This window comes from Harmonia axyridis, chromosome 1 (genome assembly GCF_914767665.1).
Source record: "Harmonia axyridis chromosome 1, icHarAxyr1.1, whole genome shotgun sequence".
Taxonomy (NCBI): domain Eukaryota; kingdom Metazoa; phylum Arthropoda; class Insecta; order Coleoptera; family Coccinellidae; genus Harmonia; species Harmonia axyridis.
Window position 1 is genome coordinate 31,222,770 of NC_059501.1, and position 21,844 is coordinate 31,244,613.

The following is a 21,844-nucleotide window of genomic DNA, read 5'->3' on the forward strand; positions in this document are numbered from 1 at the left end:
TATGTTGTATGCCACAATTAGCCTACCGTAGCTAGGTCTGTTCGGACAGAACCGAGTGTAAAGTAAACAGTTTGGTTGAGCTTCGTTGGATCATTTGATCGGCCAGCGTATACCTAGATAGATCAATGACACCTTATGGTGCTTGCGTTGGAAGGTGAATCTTATACTGTTAGTCCTTCGCGTAATACAGAATTCTCTTTTTATTTCGTTTTATTTATTTCAATTGTAGGTCAGTTGCAGTTTATGTTGATATGATATTTGTGATTGACGAACCAATATAGATATCGTTATCTTGTAATAATTGAGAATATTGAGATATATAAAGCAACAACACGAGTAGATCGAATTACGTAATCCTCGCACATCAGTTCTAAGATTTCGCAGTAGTGTGAGAAAGACAGAATGGAAGTTTTGAGAAGAGTAAGCGGCGTGCTTCTTTCTAAGCAGACGATGAAAATAGGTGAGCATGAAGAAAGTCTTGAAATACTTTGGCCAAAGTGGATAATGATGTTGAAATAATATACGTTGAGGGGTTCCGTAAAATCTGGTAAACATGCGCAGCTATTTGGCAACATATTCCTCAGTAAGCGAGCCGGTAAAATAAACAAGACGATATTTTTCATTCCCTACTTGTTCCAAGGGCGTAGATCTTTTTTTTCTTGGGGGGGGGGGGTAATCGAAAACAAATTTTTGTCGAGAACGCTTACTCATATCTATATTGTGATAAAAAAAGTTTGATAACGAAGTTTGAACCAAATTACTCGAAATAATTTTTTTTATTACTAATTCGGTTGTTCTCACCTTATACTGAATGTTCCTAAATTAAAGTTACTGGGGAAAATGAGAGATTCCTTGAATAATTTTAGGAATGAAAAGTCTCAGGAATAAAAGCCAGTAAACGCTTTGTTTTCGAGATACAGGGTGTTTCTAGTGTGTCGTACTTTTTAGCGATGCTTATATCAGTTTATCAAATATTTATTAATCTTCGCTACAGAGTGGGTATATAGGTACCAAAAGTTATAATTGATTTATTCATTACAGCTTACTAGCTGGATCTCTATAATAATTTGGATTTTCCTGAGGATTACTAGACAGTTGTTTGAAATATTTTTCTCGAAATCGATAACAGACGCTAAAACTATAACAAACCAAATGGTGTAGTATTGGACCAGAGTTTCTTTTTACATTTTCAAACTACCAGCGGTTCACCAAAAAATAGTTCTGAAGGAAAGAATCAGGCACCCTTGCAGAAAAAATATCACCCTGTGGATTTGCATTCAAAATTAGCATATAACATGATGAAAACTTTAAGTTGGAATATCTATGGTCAATTCAAATTAATTATCTTGTGAAAAGAAGGTTCTTTGAGGAAAAAACTTAAACTTTAACACCTGTATCTCAAAAACAAAGTGCTTGGGAATCATGTTATAGGACTTTTTTCTTGAAATGATCCGAGAAATCTATAATTTTCATTTGTACCTCCAATTTAGGAACACCTTGTAGATAAAGTCAATTCGAAACTGATGTCTTCACAAATAAAATGTAATTTGAATGAAAGGACGGTAAAGTGATGGTATTGCAGATATTTTTAAGATATTTGGCACACATTTTCACTTTATCAAGATTCATTTTCTGATGTTCGAATAATTTGATTACATATTTTCACCAGTGGCTTCTGTATGGGTTTTGAACTTTTTTTTAACGAACAAATCTTAAATTGAAACATCTCTAAAATTATCAAATATAATTTCATCTTAAATGGTAATGGTAAATGGTAATAATGTCCATATATATTTTGAACTTTTCATTGACCAAATAATTCAGTCCCAACACGTTAGTTTTGATTTTATTAGGTACACCACGAATGAATAGTATTCCCTATATGCCGACTTTACTCTTCCATGTTTTCTCCGAAACTATTCAATGCAAAACCGATACAGACGCCACTGATCATAATAAAAAAAAAAGATACACTCTACTAACTCAACTGGTCATCACCTCGTAACTTACTCCACTGAATTCTCCTTTTCCCAGTTTTAATCTCGGTTACAAACATAAGATCATCTTGTACACCATGAATTTCTTCTTCCTTTTCTTATTCTCTGAGACGTATCCCTACGCAATGGTATCATGGAGCCTGCACACTAAAAAGGTTAGAGAAAAGATATTCTCGATTGTATCTTTCTGAAAAGCCTATGAATGAGAAAATTGTATGCACAAGTTCCACGAAAGACCATTGTTACGCACAAATGCAGGTACATTTATATTAAGTATTGTGACGACAATTTCGGCTAGACACAGATATTATGTTTAATTGCTTTTTGTCGCCACATATTCCTTAAGGCTCGCGCCTTCAATTACCCACCGAACGTAGCCAGTTTTCTTTTTCTTCACATTATGCCAATTTACCAATATATGTGATGAAATATTTTCACTGCTTTTAATATTTAAGAGATTACTTTTCATGGCTCGGCTTTAGTTACCCACATCACAGTTTCGCCATGAAAAGTGACTCTTCTCCTCCTTAGTAAATAATATACTCCTTTTATTTAAACGTACAATAACAACGTCATATTTCGACTGACAGGATCATCGAAAAGTTCTATTTCTTCTCCGCCGAATGAAAAAGTGTTGCAATGCCAACGATGAATTACTTTTCCGTCCACCGGAGGGAAAAGTGTACCTAGCAATGATAACTAATTATTATTATACCTACTGCATGTCTGTCAAAATTAATTTAGCGTGACAACATAACTAGGCGAATTTTCCATTGATCGGTCAATTGTAACAATCGTAGATATAAATCTAATTTGAAGGTGTATCTCTTGCTTTTTATGAATTTTAAAACGTTTCGTTTGAAAAAAAAATAACAAAGGTTTTTCATTCGGAGGACAAGTGACTTTTCATAACTCGCAATTATAACGCAAACTCGCCATGAACAGTGACAACTCTCCCCATTATGAAAAAATATACCATAGAACATCAGAAAATGTATCTTGCTATAGTGAAACGTGTACCAGATTTCATAAAAATATTGGCTATAACATCCATTTTGGTTAAAAAAAAAAAATATTTTTTCCTGGAAACTTTACCACTCTGTATCTCAAAAATTAGCACATTTACGACAAACGTTCATAAGTTGATTTGTGTTAAAATCAATTATTAATTAAATATCCGCATATCATCAAGGTATAGATTATGTGTAGACGACGGTAATTTCGCGAATTGATTCTCAAACCAGATGATGCTCCCAAAGTATAATTTTCGGGGAATTAGGTGAAAATCGCATGTGAAAATAATAGAGGCCCAGAAGGGGGAATTTTGTTCTATAATAGAATGCGCATCAATGCAGAATTCTTCGTCTGTCATAGTCAGTCATTCAGGTAAATTATTGTTGACGTAATAATATTCTTGATGATAGATAATATGAGAAAAATTATTTGAGCTATTCCTATCATCTAAGTGGTTTAATCTGTTTTGAAGTATGTGGTGTTGATACATGTATAGAGCATTTCCTGCATTGTATCGATTTATGCTCAATGTTCATTGATCTAAGTTTCTCCTTGATATTTGGTTTCAAAAATTTTGAGGGTTTTAACTGTATATATATATTAGTGAATATGCTCTTCAGATAAATGATATCTTCATTGGTGATCTCCCTACTGAGCATGGTCCATCAAGTGTTCCTTATTTGTGTGTGGCTGTTTAGAGGTGATATTATGGCAGAAGGAAATTAGCCAAAGGGTGGTTATTAGAATTCCTCGAACTTACCAATAACTCTCAAGAGGGAGTTTTCCTTGTGTTCTTGGAAATACGAATTGATGTAGTGCACAGACAAGAGTCTATGCACCCGGGAACAATCTGCATTTTATCTTGGCTGAATCTTCGGATTCAACTCGTACGGCACCCAATTTCCTAGACTTTCAGGTGTTTTTTTATGGCTTGTTGGGGCACCCCTAATGATCCTGCCAATTCTTGTTGCGTTCGATACGAGTTTTGATCAAGTAATTCCTCTAATTCGGCATTTTCGAAAATCTTCTCTCTTCTCTGGTGTTCGACGTCAAAATCACCATTCTTGGAGCGCTCTTGAAGCGTTGAAAACCCCTCTCGGCACGTTCTTCCACTAATAACGGCCTCACTATAGGTATTTGAGAGCATTCGATGAGCCTCAACGCAGATTTCTTGATATTAAAGCAGAAAATTGAAAAAATCTATTGCAAAACGGCGGAAGCAAAGATGTACACCTAATAGTTTTTTGAGAAGACCTTCTCGAGCCAAATGTACCAGGTTTTTCACTATAATTTGCCCCTCCCTTTAACTTTGTTACTGAAGGAGGTACAAAAAAATTTTTTCTACAAAAGAGTCACGAAATCGATAATTGTTTTTTAAAATGATTTCACAAAATGAAATATATACAGAGTGGGCAACATATTGATTGCAACTTCATTTTTTCAAATGGAACACCCTGTATATTCTTCTATATTTGACTAGCTCTTTTTTCCCTGACTTCGAATATATGACATATGTTTGGTCTATCTCTCTTATTATTATATTCTGAATACCACAGAGTTTCAAATTTTAAGAACCACCTGGCGTGCTCAGTAATCACTTTCACGGTAGGCTGCGATAACTCAAGAATGCCCTTTTTTGAGTTATCTCGTTGGCAACGATATATGTCATATGTTTCTCACTATAAATTGATCCCCTCCCTCGAACTCTGTTACAAAAACAGATACATAAAAATATAACATACAAAAATTGTACCAAATGAAATATTTTTTTTGAGAATGATTACGTCAGTTGGAATGAATACAGGGTGAACAACATATTGAATTAAACTACATATTTTCAAATTGAACACCCTGTATATACTTCCATATTTTGATTGGTTATTTTCTCCTGATCTCGAGTATGTTTGAAGTAATCATTTCTCAATTAAATTAATTCGAAGATCAATTGATAAGAGTTTTATATGCGTATTTGAGTAGGATCCAGTTATTGTTCCCTGTAAATAATTGCGATGGTCAACCGGATGCTTGGAGACCTATTAGTGTTTTCAAGTGTCAAGGGCATGACAGTTTCAATGAATTTACAGGGAACGAATTGTTATTGTACATATTATGTAAAAAGGATGTGTAATTCTTCGGGGTGTCGAAGATGTGTCATGTCGGTTGTAAAACTTAAGAGATTTACTGGGGTTGGGAAAGTGCGAGAACAAGACGGTTGTACCAGATGTGTTACATCGGTGTATCAGGTACTAGTCCTTCGAGTATATTCGATTTCCAGGAATCCGCGAAGATCTTTGTGGGCGGTACGGCAAAATTCTTATTGGACTAGGGGATGGTACTTTCCCTAAGGGTGGTCGATATTCGAGACAGGGTAAGTTCCAATCGGCAGAGAGTACAGTTCAAATTAAGCCGAAGACGGGTACAGTTCAACTTAAGCCGAAGACGAGTCAAGTTCGGTCGGTCAACTTAAGACGTAGGACGAAAAGACGGTTCGCGGATTAAATTAAGACGAGTTAGAGACGAGACGACCGAAAACTTGAAGTACGACGAAGACGTGATAAACGAAGACGTTTCGAGTAATCAACAAACGAGTTAAAGACGAAATTCAGTACCGTAGTGAGAAACTTGTAATTAAGACGTAATAAGGATCTTCTCAATACTGAGTTTCTACTGTATAAGTGTGGCTTTGTAAATAGATTTAAATAATTGAAAACACTTTTTTTTCTGATCGAACCAATATTGAGCTATATCGCCTTAGTTACCATGTGTCATAACACACTCATATTTCCCAAGGGAAATATGAAACGTCAGTTCATATTTCCCTAGGGAAATATGAAACTATTTCTTTATTTAGTAACAAAATGGAAACTGCAATTGTTGAAATTTCCACTAAAAGTATTTCCACCAGATACAAAGGAAGAAGAAATATCTTGTTCATAATTATTCGACGACGAGACTACAGTTTTCTTGAGAACATTCCTTGCAGCAGCAGTCTCGGACGATTCTCCCAAAACGGTCTTCAAAGATTGTGATGCTGCAGATGGCTCACCCTCCACACCTGCTATCATCTTCGCTACCTTATTTTTGTGCAGCATACTGTCCGCCAGATAGCCTTCTGCAACAGACGAACTTTTCCAACCACCATGTCTCTTGAGTGTTGTCATTGAGGCTCCCGCATCGGCAACCAATGTCGCGGATGTTCGTCTTCCACAATGACCTGTATAGGTTTTCGGATTATCTAAACCCAACCATTCAGCAACCTTACTCGGAATTTTTCCGAAGGTATTTTTGCCGACAGGCTGAAGAGTACACTTCTTATTCCTATAAGCTACGAAGAACCTAAGAACGCCTTGCGGGCGCAACGCTGAATACTCCCTCACCAAACGAGCAGCACCCAGATCTTCTTCATCAATTATAGTGAATATTCTGTTTATATCATTCTTAGTCTTTGAGACTTTGATTATGATTACCGAACCACGATCTTCGATATCTGAAGATAGCATATTCACCAACTCTCGTGTTCTGCAGGCGCCAAAGATTTCCATTATTAAAACAACCTTCAAAATTATGAATGTAAAAATCTTATCAACAGAGGAAATCAAAATGAAACTTTTACCTTATACATCAAAAAAACGTCATTAGGAGCTTCACTCAAGAATGTCTTGAGCTGCTCCCGGGACAACACTGATGATTTTTTAGGAACGTATCCTTTATTTTTGTTCTTAACAAATGCTTCGACTTCATCGAATAATTTGACATCAGTTTTTTCCTTCAAATGTAGCATTGATCTTAACATCGATAGTTTCGGCCATAACGTGTTTGGAGAATATTTCTGGGACTGGGGATCGAATGAATTAATCATACATCAAGAATAACAAGAATCAGAGCAACATACCAAATCTTGGAAATATGCTAACAAAATACTATCGCTCACACCGTCCACCAATTTTTTTCTTTTCCACTCCTGAAAGCATTCGTACTCTTTACTGTAGGCAGCTTGAGATTTGGCTGGAACCAAAGATTCACGGGCCTTTGCCGCTTGAGTTTCGACGTAGTTCGACATTTTTTCATTAATTTTATTTTTGACAAGACGTCAAAATGAAACCAGTCAACCAAGATTCTCAGAAACATGGCCCATAGCAACGTTAAAAATTTAATTATTACAAAAATATACAATCTAATAATAATTTTTCCTTATCAGATTGTTTCAATCAGAAAAAAACTATTGATTACACCACGGGAAATATGAATACATTTCCCGAGGTTGTCAAAGTTACATCCCGAGGGCGGAGCCCGAGGGATGTATAGACAACCGAGGGAAATGTATTCATATTATTACAAATCCAAAGTCGCGGAGAAAAAGACGAAAGGCCAGGTAATCGAATCATACCTCTAGACGATCGATTAACCAAGCCTACATTTATTTTTACTGAGATTGCAAGGTGGTTCTTGAAGTTTGAAACTCTGTGATACTCAGAATAAGAGAGATAGGCCAAACATATGTTATATATTCGAAATTAGGGGAATAAGAGCTAGTCAAATATAGAAAATATACAGGGTGTTCCATTTGAAATATTGAAGTTGCTATCAATAAGTTGCCCACTCTGTATATATTTCATTTTGTGAAATCATATTGAAAAACAATAGTCGATTTTGACAAACTTTTGTAGGAAACATTTTTTTGTACCTCTTTCAGTAACAAAGTTAAAGGGGGGGTCAAATTATGGTGAAAACCCCGGTACGTTGGATTATGGGTGTTCTGACCCGAGAACGCTGGTGGACTCTTCAATTATGCAGTCCACCAATATCTGCCTTCTTAGGCTGTCATACAATCGTGGAGAAGTGACTCTGCTGCAACGAGGTGACCCTCATAAACCTACCGGGACCGTAGTAAAGTGTGGCGCAACGCTCATAGCGCCACCTCTCGGGCAGACAGAATCACTACAGTTTCAAAGTCATCATTAAGTCGAATTCACTATCAAATAGCCATGCTGAACAAAACCTGTTTCAATCCATCTCTGACTTTCTTGAGTAGTTCTTAAAAATTCCGGAAGAGGTAGCTTTGGATAGATGATTTTTTGGATATTATCGCTACTCCTTCCTATATGAACGCCAAATTGGATTAAAATGACGAGTATTACATGAATGATTTTCTGAATCTGTAGATAGTAATCTAAGGAGACAGAAAGTCATTCGCGGAATATTGAAATCAGAATTTCCAATGCGTTTGAACAATATACCGGTCAGTCAAAAAAACAACATAAAATATAACACATTATACAGGACGAATAATAAACTATCCAAGTGGATGAACGTAGTGCCTGGACTCTTGGGACCTTTGAGCCCGAGCTTGAGCCTGCTCGATGCTATGTCGAAAAACGGGCGAAAATATTCAAACAACGGCCTTATCGTACTTATGATAATCTATCGCGTATAATATGTTATAAAAATTTTATTTTGGTCGACTACCTGACCGATGTATCATCAAACATTCCTTAAATTTCATATTCCGCGAATGATTTTCTGGATCAAAATATGCAATGATAAATTGTTCGGAGTTTACATTTTGGATAATACAAACCAACCTTGAATATTCTGAATATTTGTAAATGTAAAGATGAAGGATGGAGATGCAAATCTAGAAGAAAAATACACCATCTTCTTCAACACTTTCAATCAAAGCAATAATATTTTTGGTCGAGCGTGGATCTGGATAATTTATCATTTATGGGCCTTGAGACATCGGTTGATAGTATCAGATCCAGTTTCTTCGAATTTTTTCAGTGTCTTACCAATTGAACCCTCAGATGGGGGACCATAATATGCCCGTAATACACGAAACCTACTTACTACAGAATCATTATTTTTGTATTTCACTATAGATTGGTGGTGTAGGATCAGAGAAACAGGAAAATGATACTCTGTTAGTTCGCCGACGTTTCGGATCCTACACCACCAATCTATAGTGAAATTAAATTTTGGATCACCACTTCAGATCTTATTATTTTTGTAGTTATTTTCACACATTCACCAACAGATAAATGGGCCATATTGTTAAATGTCTAACTCTCAACTAAACGTTTAACTCTTCGGATAACATTTCTATTCACCATAATGTTTTTGAAAGCAGGCTGTGAAATCCAGACCATGACATGAATAATCAAGTATTAACTCAGCATCCCTCTGATGAAATTCTTAAATTTCCTTATGTGGTACGCGAATAATAGTTGACTCATACGTGATTGCTTCATTCGGTATATAATATTTTCTGTCCCGTCTATTTACTTGATTTAGTAAATATATATATTTCTATGCTCATACAAACTTTCCCAAAGAAATAAATACAATCAAATATTTTGCATTCAGTAATTTTGCATTGAGACAGTTGAATAAATTTTAACTGTCTCAAATAAGAACTTGTCCAAGAAACAAAAGAAACATGTGAATACTGCATTTTAATTATGAAGTTGTTCATCATTTGAATATTCTGTGGAATTGAATGAATTACAAAACAACACTTCATTAGCTTCGAAAATTTTCCAATATCCACAACAATCCCTCAATCAGCTCAATCATCATCATGGCATTGATGTGAATGTGAGCAATACTTTTTTGAAAATGATTGTTAAGCATCCGAAAAGGATATCATCAACTCATATGCGGGTACATCAAAATGAAGGATGCTTCAATTGAGAGTGCTGCTAATATGACAAAACCAAATTTCAGCAAATTGATTAATTGCTTAATACATGAAATAATGGATAAACTCGTCAAAGCGAAACAGATTGCCAACTATTCTGGATGAAATCATATAGAAGAATGATCGATTATGTTTTCATCAACACCAGAAACTCAAAGCAAAATGCCTTTATATAAGGCTCACGCCTCCGAGAATTGTTCATATCTGTAGATATTTCTTCACAGAATAAACAATATTATTATTATAACACTTAAATTAATAAGCCCGGACCTATAATACATTTTTTCTTAATCCGACTTTTTCGTTAACAATGTCACCTCTAATAGAGATACATATATTCAAACGGTCCTTTAACTTTTCAATATCTTTTATGTATATTCATCTTTGCTTTCGAAATAGGCTTCAACCTCGGCCATCACTTCTTTATAATAACCAAATTTCTTTCCTTGGGACATTTTTTTTTGGTCTGCGAAAAACAAAAATAATAGGGGCTAGATCTGGAGAATAAGCTGGGTGGTCAAGTAGTTGGAACAGCATTCGTTCAATTTGATGAAGATTATCATAAATTGAGCAATTGTACATAATCTGTTATCATAAATTCATGACAAGGAGCATTTTCCAAAACAAAATTATTTCTTTGTATTTGAGGGAGTTTTTGTTGTCAATCAGAAAAAAAAATGTTACTAATTTGAGCCTCGAAGACTTGAGTGGAAGACAATCTTGAAATCACATTTTTCACTTCCGTCCTATTATAATGAATCAAAACCCAAAAGTTGCTTCAGTCTGTTTCCAATTCATCTGAGAATACCGCAATAAAAACCGTCAAAGGGAATTTTATGACAAATTTCTCGAGCTGGTATTTTGGTAACCTTGTTACAAAGAAACGAGCTTTCGATTGTCATAAAATTATCTCATCTATCATCAATTTCCTAGGGATATTACTACTGATAACATCGCAAAATAAATATATAACAATAATTCACCATTGTTTCCTACGAAATACAAGCTCATAAGTCAGAAAATCTGGACCAAACAATTTCGAACACGCCTTCCTTGAAGTGATTTTGATCATTTAAATGACCAACTCATATTATCTTTATCTATCTAGTGGGATTTCATTTTGGTCCTGGCAAGACGAATCGTTGTCAATTATTGTTTCCGTAGAATTTTTCAGGATAAACAGTGTGCGAATTCCTCATTCGGAAATATGAAATTAGCAGGGTTTCGATGAAATTTGGTATGGGTTAGGTTACAGGTGAAAAAAGAGGAAAAATTGGCACATGAATGAACAAGCACTTGAAAACCACTAACTTCAAGTCAGTGCTTCCTTCATCATAGTGATATCCTGCTTGAAATCTCTCTGGTATTTTCATGGAATATCATAGAATGCTCATTCTATAAGCCCATTCAAAATTCAAACTCGATCGGATATGTTGTCACTGAAATATTAGGTTCTCTTTCCATATTTTAGAATTATCTATGGCTCTGATTTGCGATTTTGATTTGAACTTTCACACGAAGCTTCTAATTGTTATTTTCAAAATAACCCAAAATCCTTATTTCGTCGGTTTTGTGGTCGCGGAAATATTGGGTAGTTTCATTTCGATATTTTTATCGAATTTTTTATTGTTTTATGTACAGTGCATCCCATTTTGGGTGAGACAGCCAGGTTTGTCGCTTGTTATTTAAGATAGAGCCTTGCGGTTTTCACGTTCCTGTCCTACTTTTTCGTGAAACTCAAGTTGGTCTAATCAGATTCTGTATAACTGTTTCCGTTCAAAAGATACAGGGGGATTTTGGAAATTGATACTTTTCGGACCCCTTCTTTATCTCCGAAATTATTAGAAATAATGCTGAGCTGAAAACTACGTCTGAATCAGAATTCTGCGTAGAATCCAGTGGCGTACTCAATATTTTTTTTCGGGGTATGGTTTTGAAGATTCAACACAAAGCTATATTTTTTTTAATGGAACACCCTATATATCATTACTTCGTTGAATTCGTTATTTTTTTCCCTTCAAAATGATATATGACACTATGTAGGTAGGATGTTCAGAAATGTTAAAAAAACACTAAAACGTCAAATAATGATGATTTTTTTGTAAATGGGCCATGAATTTTCTATGTTTCGATAAGAGGATTATTACTTTCGATTTTTAAAAGTAGTAGATCATTGATGACACAAACATCTTTGTTGTTATTATGGCTACTATGCATTTGGGATCATTGTTTTATCAAGTAGGCATTGGAGGGAAAAAACCAATCTGATCTAGCTGTCATCGCTATAAATTATTGTTATTATTATTGATTCTTTTTTTACATGATGAATCCATGGCCCATTTACAAAAAATCAACATTATTTGATGTTGAATCTTCTAAACCATACCCCGAAAGAAAATAATGAGTACGCTACTGAATTCTACGCAGAATTCTGATTCAGAAGTAGTTTTTACCTCAGCATTATTTCTAATAACTTCGGAGATAAAGAAGGGGTCCGAAAAGTATCAATTTCCAAAATCACCCTGTATCTCTTGAACGGCAACAGATATGCAAAATCTGATTAGACCAACTTGAGTTTCACGAAAAAGTAGGACAGGAACGTGGAAACCGCAAGGCTCTATCTTAAATAACAAGCGAGAAACCTGTCTCACCCAAAATGGGATGCACTGTACATCAAGTTGGGCAAGAAACTTGAACTACTTGAACTTATAATTTTATATCATATATAGACGCAAATTTTCGCATGGAATATCCAGTTTGAAACTTAAGAAGGAATACCCCTTTTTCGAACCGTAATATTCGAGGAACCATCAACGATTTCAACTAGGGATACATCAAGTCAAGTAGCTCGATATTTTAACCAACTACTTGATTTGAAAATCAAATTCGTGACAGATTACAAACTTGAACTTGATTTTTTTCAAGTAGATTGAATATCAAGTCAAGCCATGAATCTCTAAAGTCAACTGCACGATATTCAAGATCCGAACTGACAATGTTCTTGTTTCTTCGGGAGTTATCGTATTTATGTCCGAACCTTATCGATTGAGAACATTATTGGCTCAAAATTCGTAAACTACAGGAAGGATAGAGGGATCTGTTTGAAGAAGGAAATCTCAAAAACTATGATAGACAAATTTTCTTTATTTGTAATAAAACGAATGAAAGACTGTTCGACATAAGCTCTCTACAAGGAAAGTTCTAAATTCATATAATTAATTACTATTAATGGAAAAAATCAATTTTATGTATCATTTGCAATTCATCCTCTTGAATGTACTTCGATCCTAACAACACTAATTAGCTCTTATCTATGACCACATTTCCACAAACACGGATATACAAAGCTGAAACTAGTTGTTCAGCATTTTATTGAAATTCGCAAATATAGAAGGTCGAAGGTATGAGGAAGATTTGTCTTCAATGCGTAACAGTAGCTACACTCACAAAGCAATATCTCACAAACTAATGGTCGGACTGATGTCAAATTTTGACACTTTGAAGGTTGGTACCAACTAAAAATCATATGGATTTAATACTAGCACCGCCATCTGTGCAGCGGACCGGGAACTTTTCAATTGGCCTAATACAACGCTAAATATAAGAGATTGCAGACAATTCCAACTTGACCAGGAGTCGAATGGAATAATATAGTGTATCCACTATTTACTGACCTGAAACCTTTTCGGATAATGTATGCGTTAAGTGCATGAGATGCAAATCAGTTTATCTTTAATCAGGTTAAGAAATGCATATATGTATTTCATTAGGTTTTTAGGAATAAATATGAAAATTAATTTCAAACCAGCAACTCTTTGTATACTGAATTGAATTCTTCCAACATGACATCGATACCTGTATTCTACAAAAAAAACATGAACCGTGCAATAGATACGATTATTAAACAGCTTACACTTCATTTATTGTCAATACCGATTGAAGTACGCCAAATTTTTTTTAGGGAGATTGAAATCTGGAACTTTCTCTGAAAGATCTACCGTAAGACTTTTGTTGAAGACATTACAAGATTTCCATTTCGAGCGACAAATTTCCTTGTCACTTTCATTATCTGGTAATTCATATCTGGCAATTCTAGTATCTGGGAGGTAATATAAAATTGAAAAAAGTTCCGGTAGAAATTAAATTTATCCCAAGATTTCTTGTTTACTATATGAGGCGGAAGTATACCTACCTATATTATGTGATAGCACAGGTAACCAATGTCAAGGTGTAGATCTAATAGTTTCAATGATACTACCCATTGAAACGTCAAGTTGGTTATCAATTTTATCAGTATGAGAACTATGAAACCAAATAGAGAAACATTATTCAGCAGCATAAAATACCAAGGCCGAAGCTGTAGTGAGAAGGGTGCTGCAACCCGTGAAAATACAACTTATTTTTGAAGAATATTATTCCTCGACTTTATTTTCATACATGAGTGGACCAAGTGGACCTTGAAATTCAAAGAAGAATCAGAATTTCAGCGCTTTCGAATGGCGCCTCTGCTATTCCTCTCAGGCATCTTTTCAGTTTCATCTGAAAATGTATTTTCGAACTAAAAACCACCTTTATCAAAGGACTTTTTGTCGATTTAATCAAAAATCGCCCTTAATTGTTTGAAAGTAGGACGCTCTATAGTGAAATACGAAGAAGTTCTCAAAGGCACATTTTAGTACCTATTAGTATTTTCATAAGTAGTTGAGGGCCCCTACTCGATTGTTTCAATTAAATTGGCGCCTAGCAATTTTTTAATTTACCACAAAGAATGGTATTTTCACTACGAAAACATTTTTGTGTTGAAATTTATGTCTGACTGCGCCCCTGCAATTTGGCGCCCCGGCAAAATGTCCGGTATGCCGGTCCTGGTGGCGGCCCTGGGACGACGTTTATTTTCAACAAGACTGCGCTACGTGTGAATGGGTCATGGAAATTTTGATGAAAAGGATATGGTGCTGTAACCGTAGCCGTGGCAGTCATTTGGCTAATATCGTTTCCAATCGTTGATGCTAAACCTTCCTCATTTCAATGAAATATACATTCATTGATTTCTCTGACAATATACTCGTTTTTTTACATCAAAATGGAACCTCTTTTCGGAAAACTCTTGATGAATACCTAGTAATAAGAAATGAAATGCACAATAGCTAAAATCTGATTAGGATCAGTGAAAAAATTTATAATTCTACTGAACGGATGACTTTTGAATCCAAAAAAATTATAATCAATAAAACAGACAATAACACTTGAATTTGCTTCCAACTTACGAAAACGAACATGTATCCTTCCAATCTTTTATTTCCAAAAAATAAATAAATTAGTTGGTTCTATGGTATTCTTCAAAATAATTGAATCATTCTAATAATAATGATAATGATGTTTATTCAACAACAACAAAAAAATGCATTTCAAACTACATACTAGGATCTACACACTAATTCAATATTTTCACTATTCATATATAATCAAAACATCACATATCTTTTCCGAAGGCAACTTCGTTGGCGAGCCTGAGAAATTGTTTTGTATGGAAAATTCAAGTATCAACAAAAAAAAAACTCAATCCAAACCATTACTTGAGAAGAAAACAAACAAAAAAAATACATGTGGTGCATGCCATGGTCACTAAGTGCGATAGTCCCTAGGTATGGAGTCATCTGAGAAACTCGCCATGTTGACAGCGATTGTAACTTTCCTCTTGAATCCATTTAAAACTACAATATTCTATATTTCAGTTAGGAGCAAGATATGTGTGGGATCTCTGACCTATTGTTTTGCCTGCTCTGGGAAAATTGATCCATATTGCTTTATTTCTTGTAATATGTGCATGGTTATTGAAAAAAAGCTTTCTTAGCTCCATGACTCCAGTCCCAGCGTAAAACTTCTCTGTAGGGAAACGATAAGGTTTCCTTAAAATTATCTGTGTTACTTCAAGTTTTTTTAAGTAACTCTGAGTTACACCGCCCCAACTAATATTCCGTAGGTCAAATGCGACTGTGCTAGAGCAGAATAAAGTGTTCTCAAAAGGCCCAAATCACAATAATCCCTCAAATTCCTAAATCGTGGTATCGATATGCGTAGTTTTTTAACTTAATGGTCGATATGAAAGCTCTATCGCAGATGCTGGTCCATGTACACACCCAGGTATTCGAACTGATCTGTACGTATATCCACCCTTCACAAAAGATAGCGATTGAAAAGAGGGAGCCCGCACAGAGGTTGTAGAGAAAGCCTTAAAATATGTTTCATCATAATTCAAGGTGAGTAGTTTAGAATCAAAATTATAATTGCCTTTTCTCGGAATTTGTTGAAATCGTTGAGATTCACCAGGTAAAAGCTAGAAGTGTCCCCTCCTTCGTTTCGCCAATGAATTTCATCGATAAAAGACGATTGTTGACAACCCTTTTCTTAGATTTTGCGGAACTGGATTAAATTAACCTGTAGAAATTACCTTTTAAAAGACCTACTAACCGACTATGGGTTTTTATACCCGAATATGTGGAAACTATTCGATGAAACTATTTCCTGAGATAGCGAGATACGGGGCACCTGGAAACAACAAAAATTGTTAATAAATAATATAAAATAAAATAATAATAAAATTGCAGCTTCGGGTAAAATTTTGTATTGATGGCGGAGTCAGAATCTTTCAAAATTAAAGCACAACAGCAAAAAACAGAAAAATAACAAGGAAAGCAATCAGGTGCTTTTGAGAGCTCCTTCATACATGCGCTCTTGAAGACCACATACACCTATAATCTATATAACGGGTGTTTTTTTTCGAGGTATATAACTTTAGGTTGGCATTTCTGTTCAAGATGGCGACCGATTTAAAAGCTGTCAAGTGATTTATTCTCAGTTGGTTTGGCAATTCATCATGAATAGACTCTTGCCTGAACAACGCTTGCAAATAGTGCAATTTCATTTCGAAAATAATGGTTCTGTGCGGAATACGTATCGCGCACTACGTCCATTTTATTTTGTTTAGCGATGAAGCGCACTTCTGGTTGAATGGCTACTTCAACAAACAAAACTGCCGCATTTGGAGTGAACCTGATCCTCAAGTGTATGTCGAAACACCGTTACATCCAGAAAAACTGACTGTTTGGTGCGCTTTATGGGCTGGTGGAATCATTGGTCCGTACTTCTTCAAAAACGATGATGGCCAGAACGTTACAGTCAATGGTGATCGGTATAGAGCCATGATTACTAACTTTTTCATTCCTGAATTGAACAACCATGATGTCCAGGAGCTGTGGTTCCAACAAGACGGCGCAACATGTCACACAGCTCGTGCCACAATCGACTTATTGAAAGACATATCTGGTGACTGCCTAATTTCACGTTTTGGACCTGTGAATTGGCCTCCAAGATCTTGTGATTTAACACCGTCAGACAACTTTCTGTGGGGCTATGTAAAATCATTGGTCTATGCGGATAAGCCACAAACCCTTGACCATTTGGAAGACAACATCCGTCGTGTTATTGCCGATATAAGGCCACAAATGTTGGAAAAAGTCATCGAAAGTTGGATGTCCAGATTGGACTACATCCGAGCCAGCCGTGGCGGTCATATGGCAGATATCATATTTTAAATGTAATGCCTCAAGATTATCTTGCGTATATAAAATTCATGTCAATCGAATAATCCATCGTTGTTTGATTGCAATTTAAAGTTCTATAGCTCTAAAAAAACACCCTTTACAATTATGTGGTCTCCGAGTGCGCATTCCACATGAATTAACGAGCGATCAAAAGCTCATGTAATCACGTCAGTGCTTTTCTCTTTTATTGAATATTGAATTTGTCTCCTAAAATTGCTATGTTGATTACAAAAAAATTTAATAATAATAATAATGTAGTTTATTTCATCATAAACATTAATCGCAGAGGCTTTAGAGCCTGTACGCGATAAAAGAAAAAAAAATAAAAAATGAAAAAAAATTAATATTTGCAAATACATAAATTGGAAGAGCCATTCCTATTAATTGTTGGAAAAATTGAGTTGTTAAATCTGATTCTGGATCAATGTTTGTGAATAAGTGCGACAACCATCAGGAGGTGATTGTGCATGAAAAAATTATGATAATTTCAAGAATAATTTGCTATACCGGTTGAATTGTTCAAGTTGAATCAGTCAAAAGTCTCGAAAAGGAAACATCTTGAGGAAAAATTTTTTGAATAAACAAAATCAGTTTTATCAGATTCTGAATTAAAAATTAAAATCTAATAAAACTGATTTTTTTTAATGAAAGATTCGTCTTAGACTTTTTATAAGGTTAGACTACTTATGATGATACCTCTTCTATTCACTTCGACCTTGTGGGTAGGGATGGAGGTCAACTTTGTCATTTCAAATAGGAATCCCATAAATCAATAAATTATATATTAATTATTTGCTGCACAAATTATGAAATTACTCCCCTTGAAGATTGCGAATAATAATTGATCTCAAACTTCGACTTGCTGCCAATTCCGGGTTTATTCTTTGCATATTCTCCTTACTCGATCTACTACTATCGATGAGGAAATCCCAAATGAGACAGTGATGTGTCATCCTCTTCTGGTTCAGATGTATGTTCAATGCAAATATGATTGAGCACTATACAAGCATTGACAATGCAACTTGCCGTTTCCAGAGTATAATGAAGAATACTATGCTTGAGTAGACAGCGCGAAATCTCATCTTCAGAACCCCATTACCCATATCTTTCATTCAGGCTTCTGATTTTTCTCTGTTTTTTGTTTTATAAATATTATGGAGATCCTTTTACTGGTTCATTTTCCAGAGATGTCATCATCCATGTTCTTTGATGATATCCAATCCAGAAACAATCAAATAAATCATATCTCACTCAAATCATTGAATGGGTCTCCGCGCTGTCTTTATCCCTGTTCATCTATTTGTTCATCATCATCCAATGGATCAATCAATAACAATTGTACTATTTCGTCTTCCATTATCTCAGAGGAATAAATATGACTTATGAATATACCTCCATGGTATTCAGATTGTCAAAGAATCGAAACGAATGCCAAAAAGCGCCCGCAGCGAACATTCGCATCGAGAACGTATTCGTTTCAAAGAATAGCAAAACGTGTGAAATTCGGACAGTACAAGGTGTTTCACGTAGGCGGGTCACTGGATTTTGTGGCTTATCCTTTCAGCAATATTGAAAAATGAGCGATCACAATGATAGTATTTTTCACGGACTATCCAAATATGCTATTGGAAAAACTATCGAACCAAGGCATAGAAAGTTATTGAGGAAAAACCATTTTTATGAAAAAATGTTTTCTGCAAATTTGAATGGTTTTCAAAATAAAAAGGTCTAAAGTGATTTCTCACCAATTGTTTCTTCATTTGAACTTTCGTTTTTCTAGAAAACAGAAAATTTTTCATACAAAATATACTTTTCAATAATTAATTTTCTTACATTTTCTGAATGCTAAACCGATTCTGAATTCGAAACATAGTGATAGTTTTATATTTATTTCAAGCAATTTCGTTCAAAAACAATCTGAAAAATCTCAGATTCAATATTCGGAGATATCCATTCAAATTTTGAAGTTTTCATTGTCGATTATAATAAAAGCTAAAATATAATGCAGGAATTGTCATTCAAAGCTCTCAATATGTTTATTCTTGAAGAATTATTTCCAAAGTAACAATTCTTCCTTCAATAGTAAACATATTGAGAGCTTTGAATGAAAATTCAAGCTTTATATTTATTCGCCTTTTCGATGGCCACAAATACATTTATTATTATTATTATTATTTTCGCTTCTATTATAATCGAGAATGAAAACTTCAAAATTTGACAATCAAATATTTATGGGACCATATAAAACATGGATGTATTTCCTAATATCTAATCTGAATTTTCGCAGGTTGATTTTGAATAGAATTGCTTGAGTTAAATATAAAAATACCAATTAATTTTCATATTCGGATTCAGAATCGATTGAGCATTCAGAGAATATGAGAAAATATTATTAAGTTAATACTGCAAGAAAAAATTCTTTGTTTTCTAGAAAACCGGAATTTCAAATGAATAAACAATTGGTGTGAAATTGTCACTGGACCTTCTTATTTTGAAAAACAATCAAATTTGCAGAAAACAATTTTTTGGAAATATGGTTTTTCCTCAATAATTCTCCATGCCTTTGTTCGATAGTTTTTCCGATAATATATTTGGATAGCCCGTGAAAAATACTATCATTGTGATGGGTTATTTTTCAATATTGCTCAAAGGATAAACCACAAAATCCAGTGACCCGCTTACGTGAAACACCCTATACGTATACATTTTGAAAGATCACTTGTCTACAATAGGATCCCGGTCACGCAACGTCGACGCAACGTAAAAAATTGTATGTGTACACCGGGCCTAAATCTTACTCCGAACAGAGCGCGCATAAACAACGCAACCTGAATCTTCGGCGATAGCAAAAGTCAACAACACCGTCCGTGAACAAACTAAACGCAACACGTCACCGAACTATTTTCATTGAAATTGCGGCACGAAGTTTCAGCCAACACAGGCGCAACGTACAGGCGACAGACGGACGCAGCTTTTTCACGTCCGTATATATCTATCGAAAAGTGCGTGTGAAGCCGTACGTACGGCGTCCGCTACGAGAAGCGATTTGGCGGGCTCTTAAACTGACCGGACGAATCGCAATTTCAGTTTCAGTCATCGCACGGACCTCAAAAAGAGGAGAGCACCGTTTCGTGACTAGGAGATACGCCGCCGTTTGGACAGCGAACAACAACAAGAAAGACGGGAAGTTCCGAAAAATGGAGACGAGTCCGGTGATCGAGACCAGGCTGGGCAAGGTGAGGGGCAAGCTGGCGACCAGTCACTTGGGCGATAATTACTACAGCTTTCAAGGGATTCCCTATGCGAAGGCGCCAGTCGGCAGTCTGCGTTTCAAGGTAGGATTTTATATTGTATGTATCCCTTTAAGGCGCGAAGGTACAATGCTTCTTACTCACATGCCCAAGCAGACAAATATTGGGTCTTACTTTTTTACTACCCCTGTTTATATGTAGGTAACGTTTGCGGGCAATCTCTAAGGTTAGCATTAGCAAAATAGCGTTTCAAAAGTTTGAAATACCGCATAAGTACTGGTTTGTTATTTTCACTCGTTTCAATCATTCGAATGAACCCTCACAATTTTTATTGGTTTCAGTTTCTCATTCAAATAAGAACACTGCGAATTTTACATTAAGCTCCATTATACCATCTGTATTCTTCACATTTCCAGATATGGGGTGTTAAAGTTTTCCTTGAACAATTATTATACAGGGTACAACAAGAAGATCACGTCAAACGAATTGATCAAAATGTGCTCTACCTGATGTGTGATCTCTCATGCGATATATACAATTAAGTACTTTTCGAATCAGTATTTTTTGGTAAATATTGTTGAATGATTGCTTCAATTCATGCACTTAAAAAGTGTAAAAAGGGATTTTGAAAGAGATTGTTCAAAATTAACGTTTTGGGGGAAGTTTTTTTGTACCTAATTCGATCTGAGGTGTTTTAAAAAAAAGCACCGGACCTTTTCTGCATATAAGTGGACAAGTTGTGAATTCGTAAGGATATCGAAAAGGTAGAAAACAGGTCATAACCTTCATCAGACAAAAATATATTCACTTTTGTACTATCCCTGTTTATATGTAGATACCGTTTGCGGTATACAATATCTAAGGTTAGCATTAGCAAGTAGCGCTTCAATTTTACAATGAGCTTCATTATACCATCTGTATTATTGGAATGATTCATCTCGTATATAATGTTTATTTTGAAATATCACACTAATAGGTTTGACATTTGGGTGATTTGTTCAGTGAGTCGAATATTCTCGGGAATTCCTTCGGTTAAAGCTCAAATGCCAATAGTAATGATGTGTTTCATCTTTTAACGTTTAAAGATCGTATTCTAGATAGACAAGAATCAACGCGATTTTACTACCAAGTTTGCACCAGATTTCATGCGAATATACAACGTGCCAAAAAAGTAACGCAACTCGTCAATAATTCTTGTGCTTTTTTAAGTTTGATATTTCTCACCCCCTAGGCCCCGCACCCATCTACTTTTTTTCAAATGGGAATATGTATATGGACTGT

At 35.2% G+C, this 21,844-nt stretch overlaps 1 protein-coding gene across 1 annotated transcript in view; it reads left to right on the top strand.

Moving 5' to 3' along the window:
- The first annotated feature begins 329 nt into the window (after positions 1-329).
- LOC123684629 overlaps positions 330-21,844 on the top strand; it is a 90,764-nt gene continuing 69,249 nt past the window's right edge. Inside the window, exons 1-2 of the mRNA XM_045623991.1 lie at positions 330-460; positions 20,400-20,647. Of these exons, the coding sequence (XP_045479947.1) occupies positions 403-460; positions 20,400-20,647 (306 nt within the window). The 5' untranslated portion in view covers positions 330-402. The remainder of the gene's footprint in view (positions 461-20,399; positions 20,648-21,844) is intronic.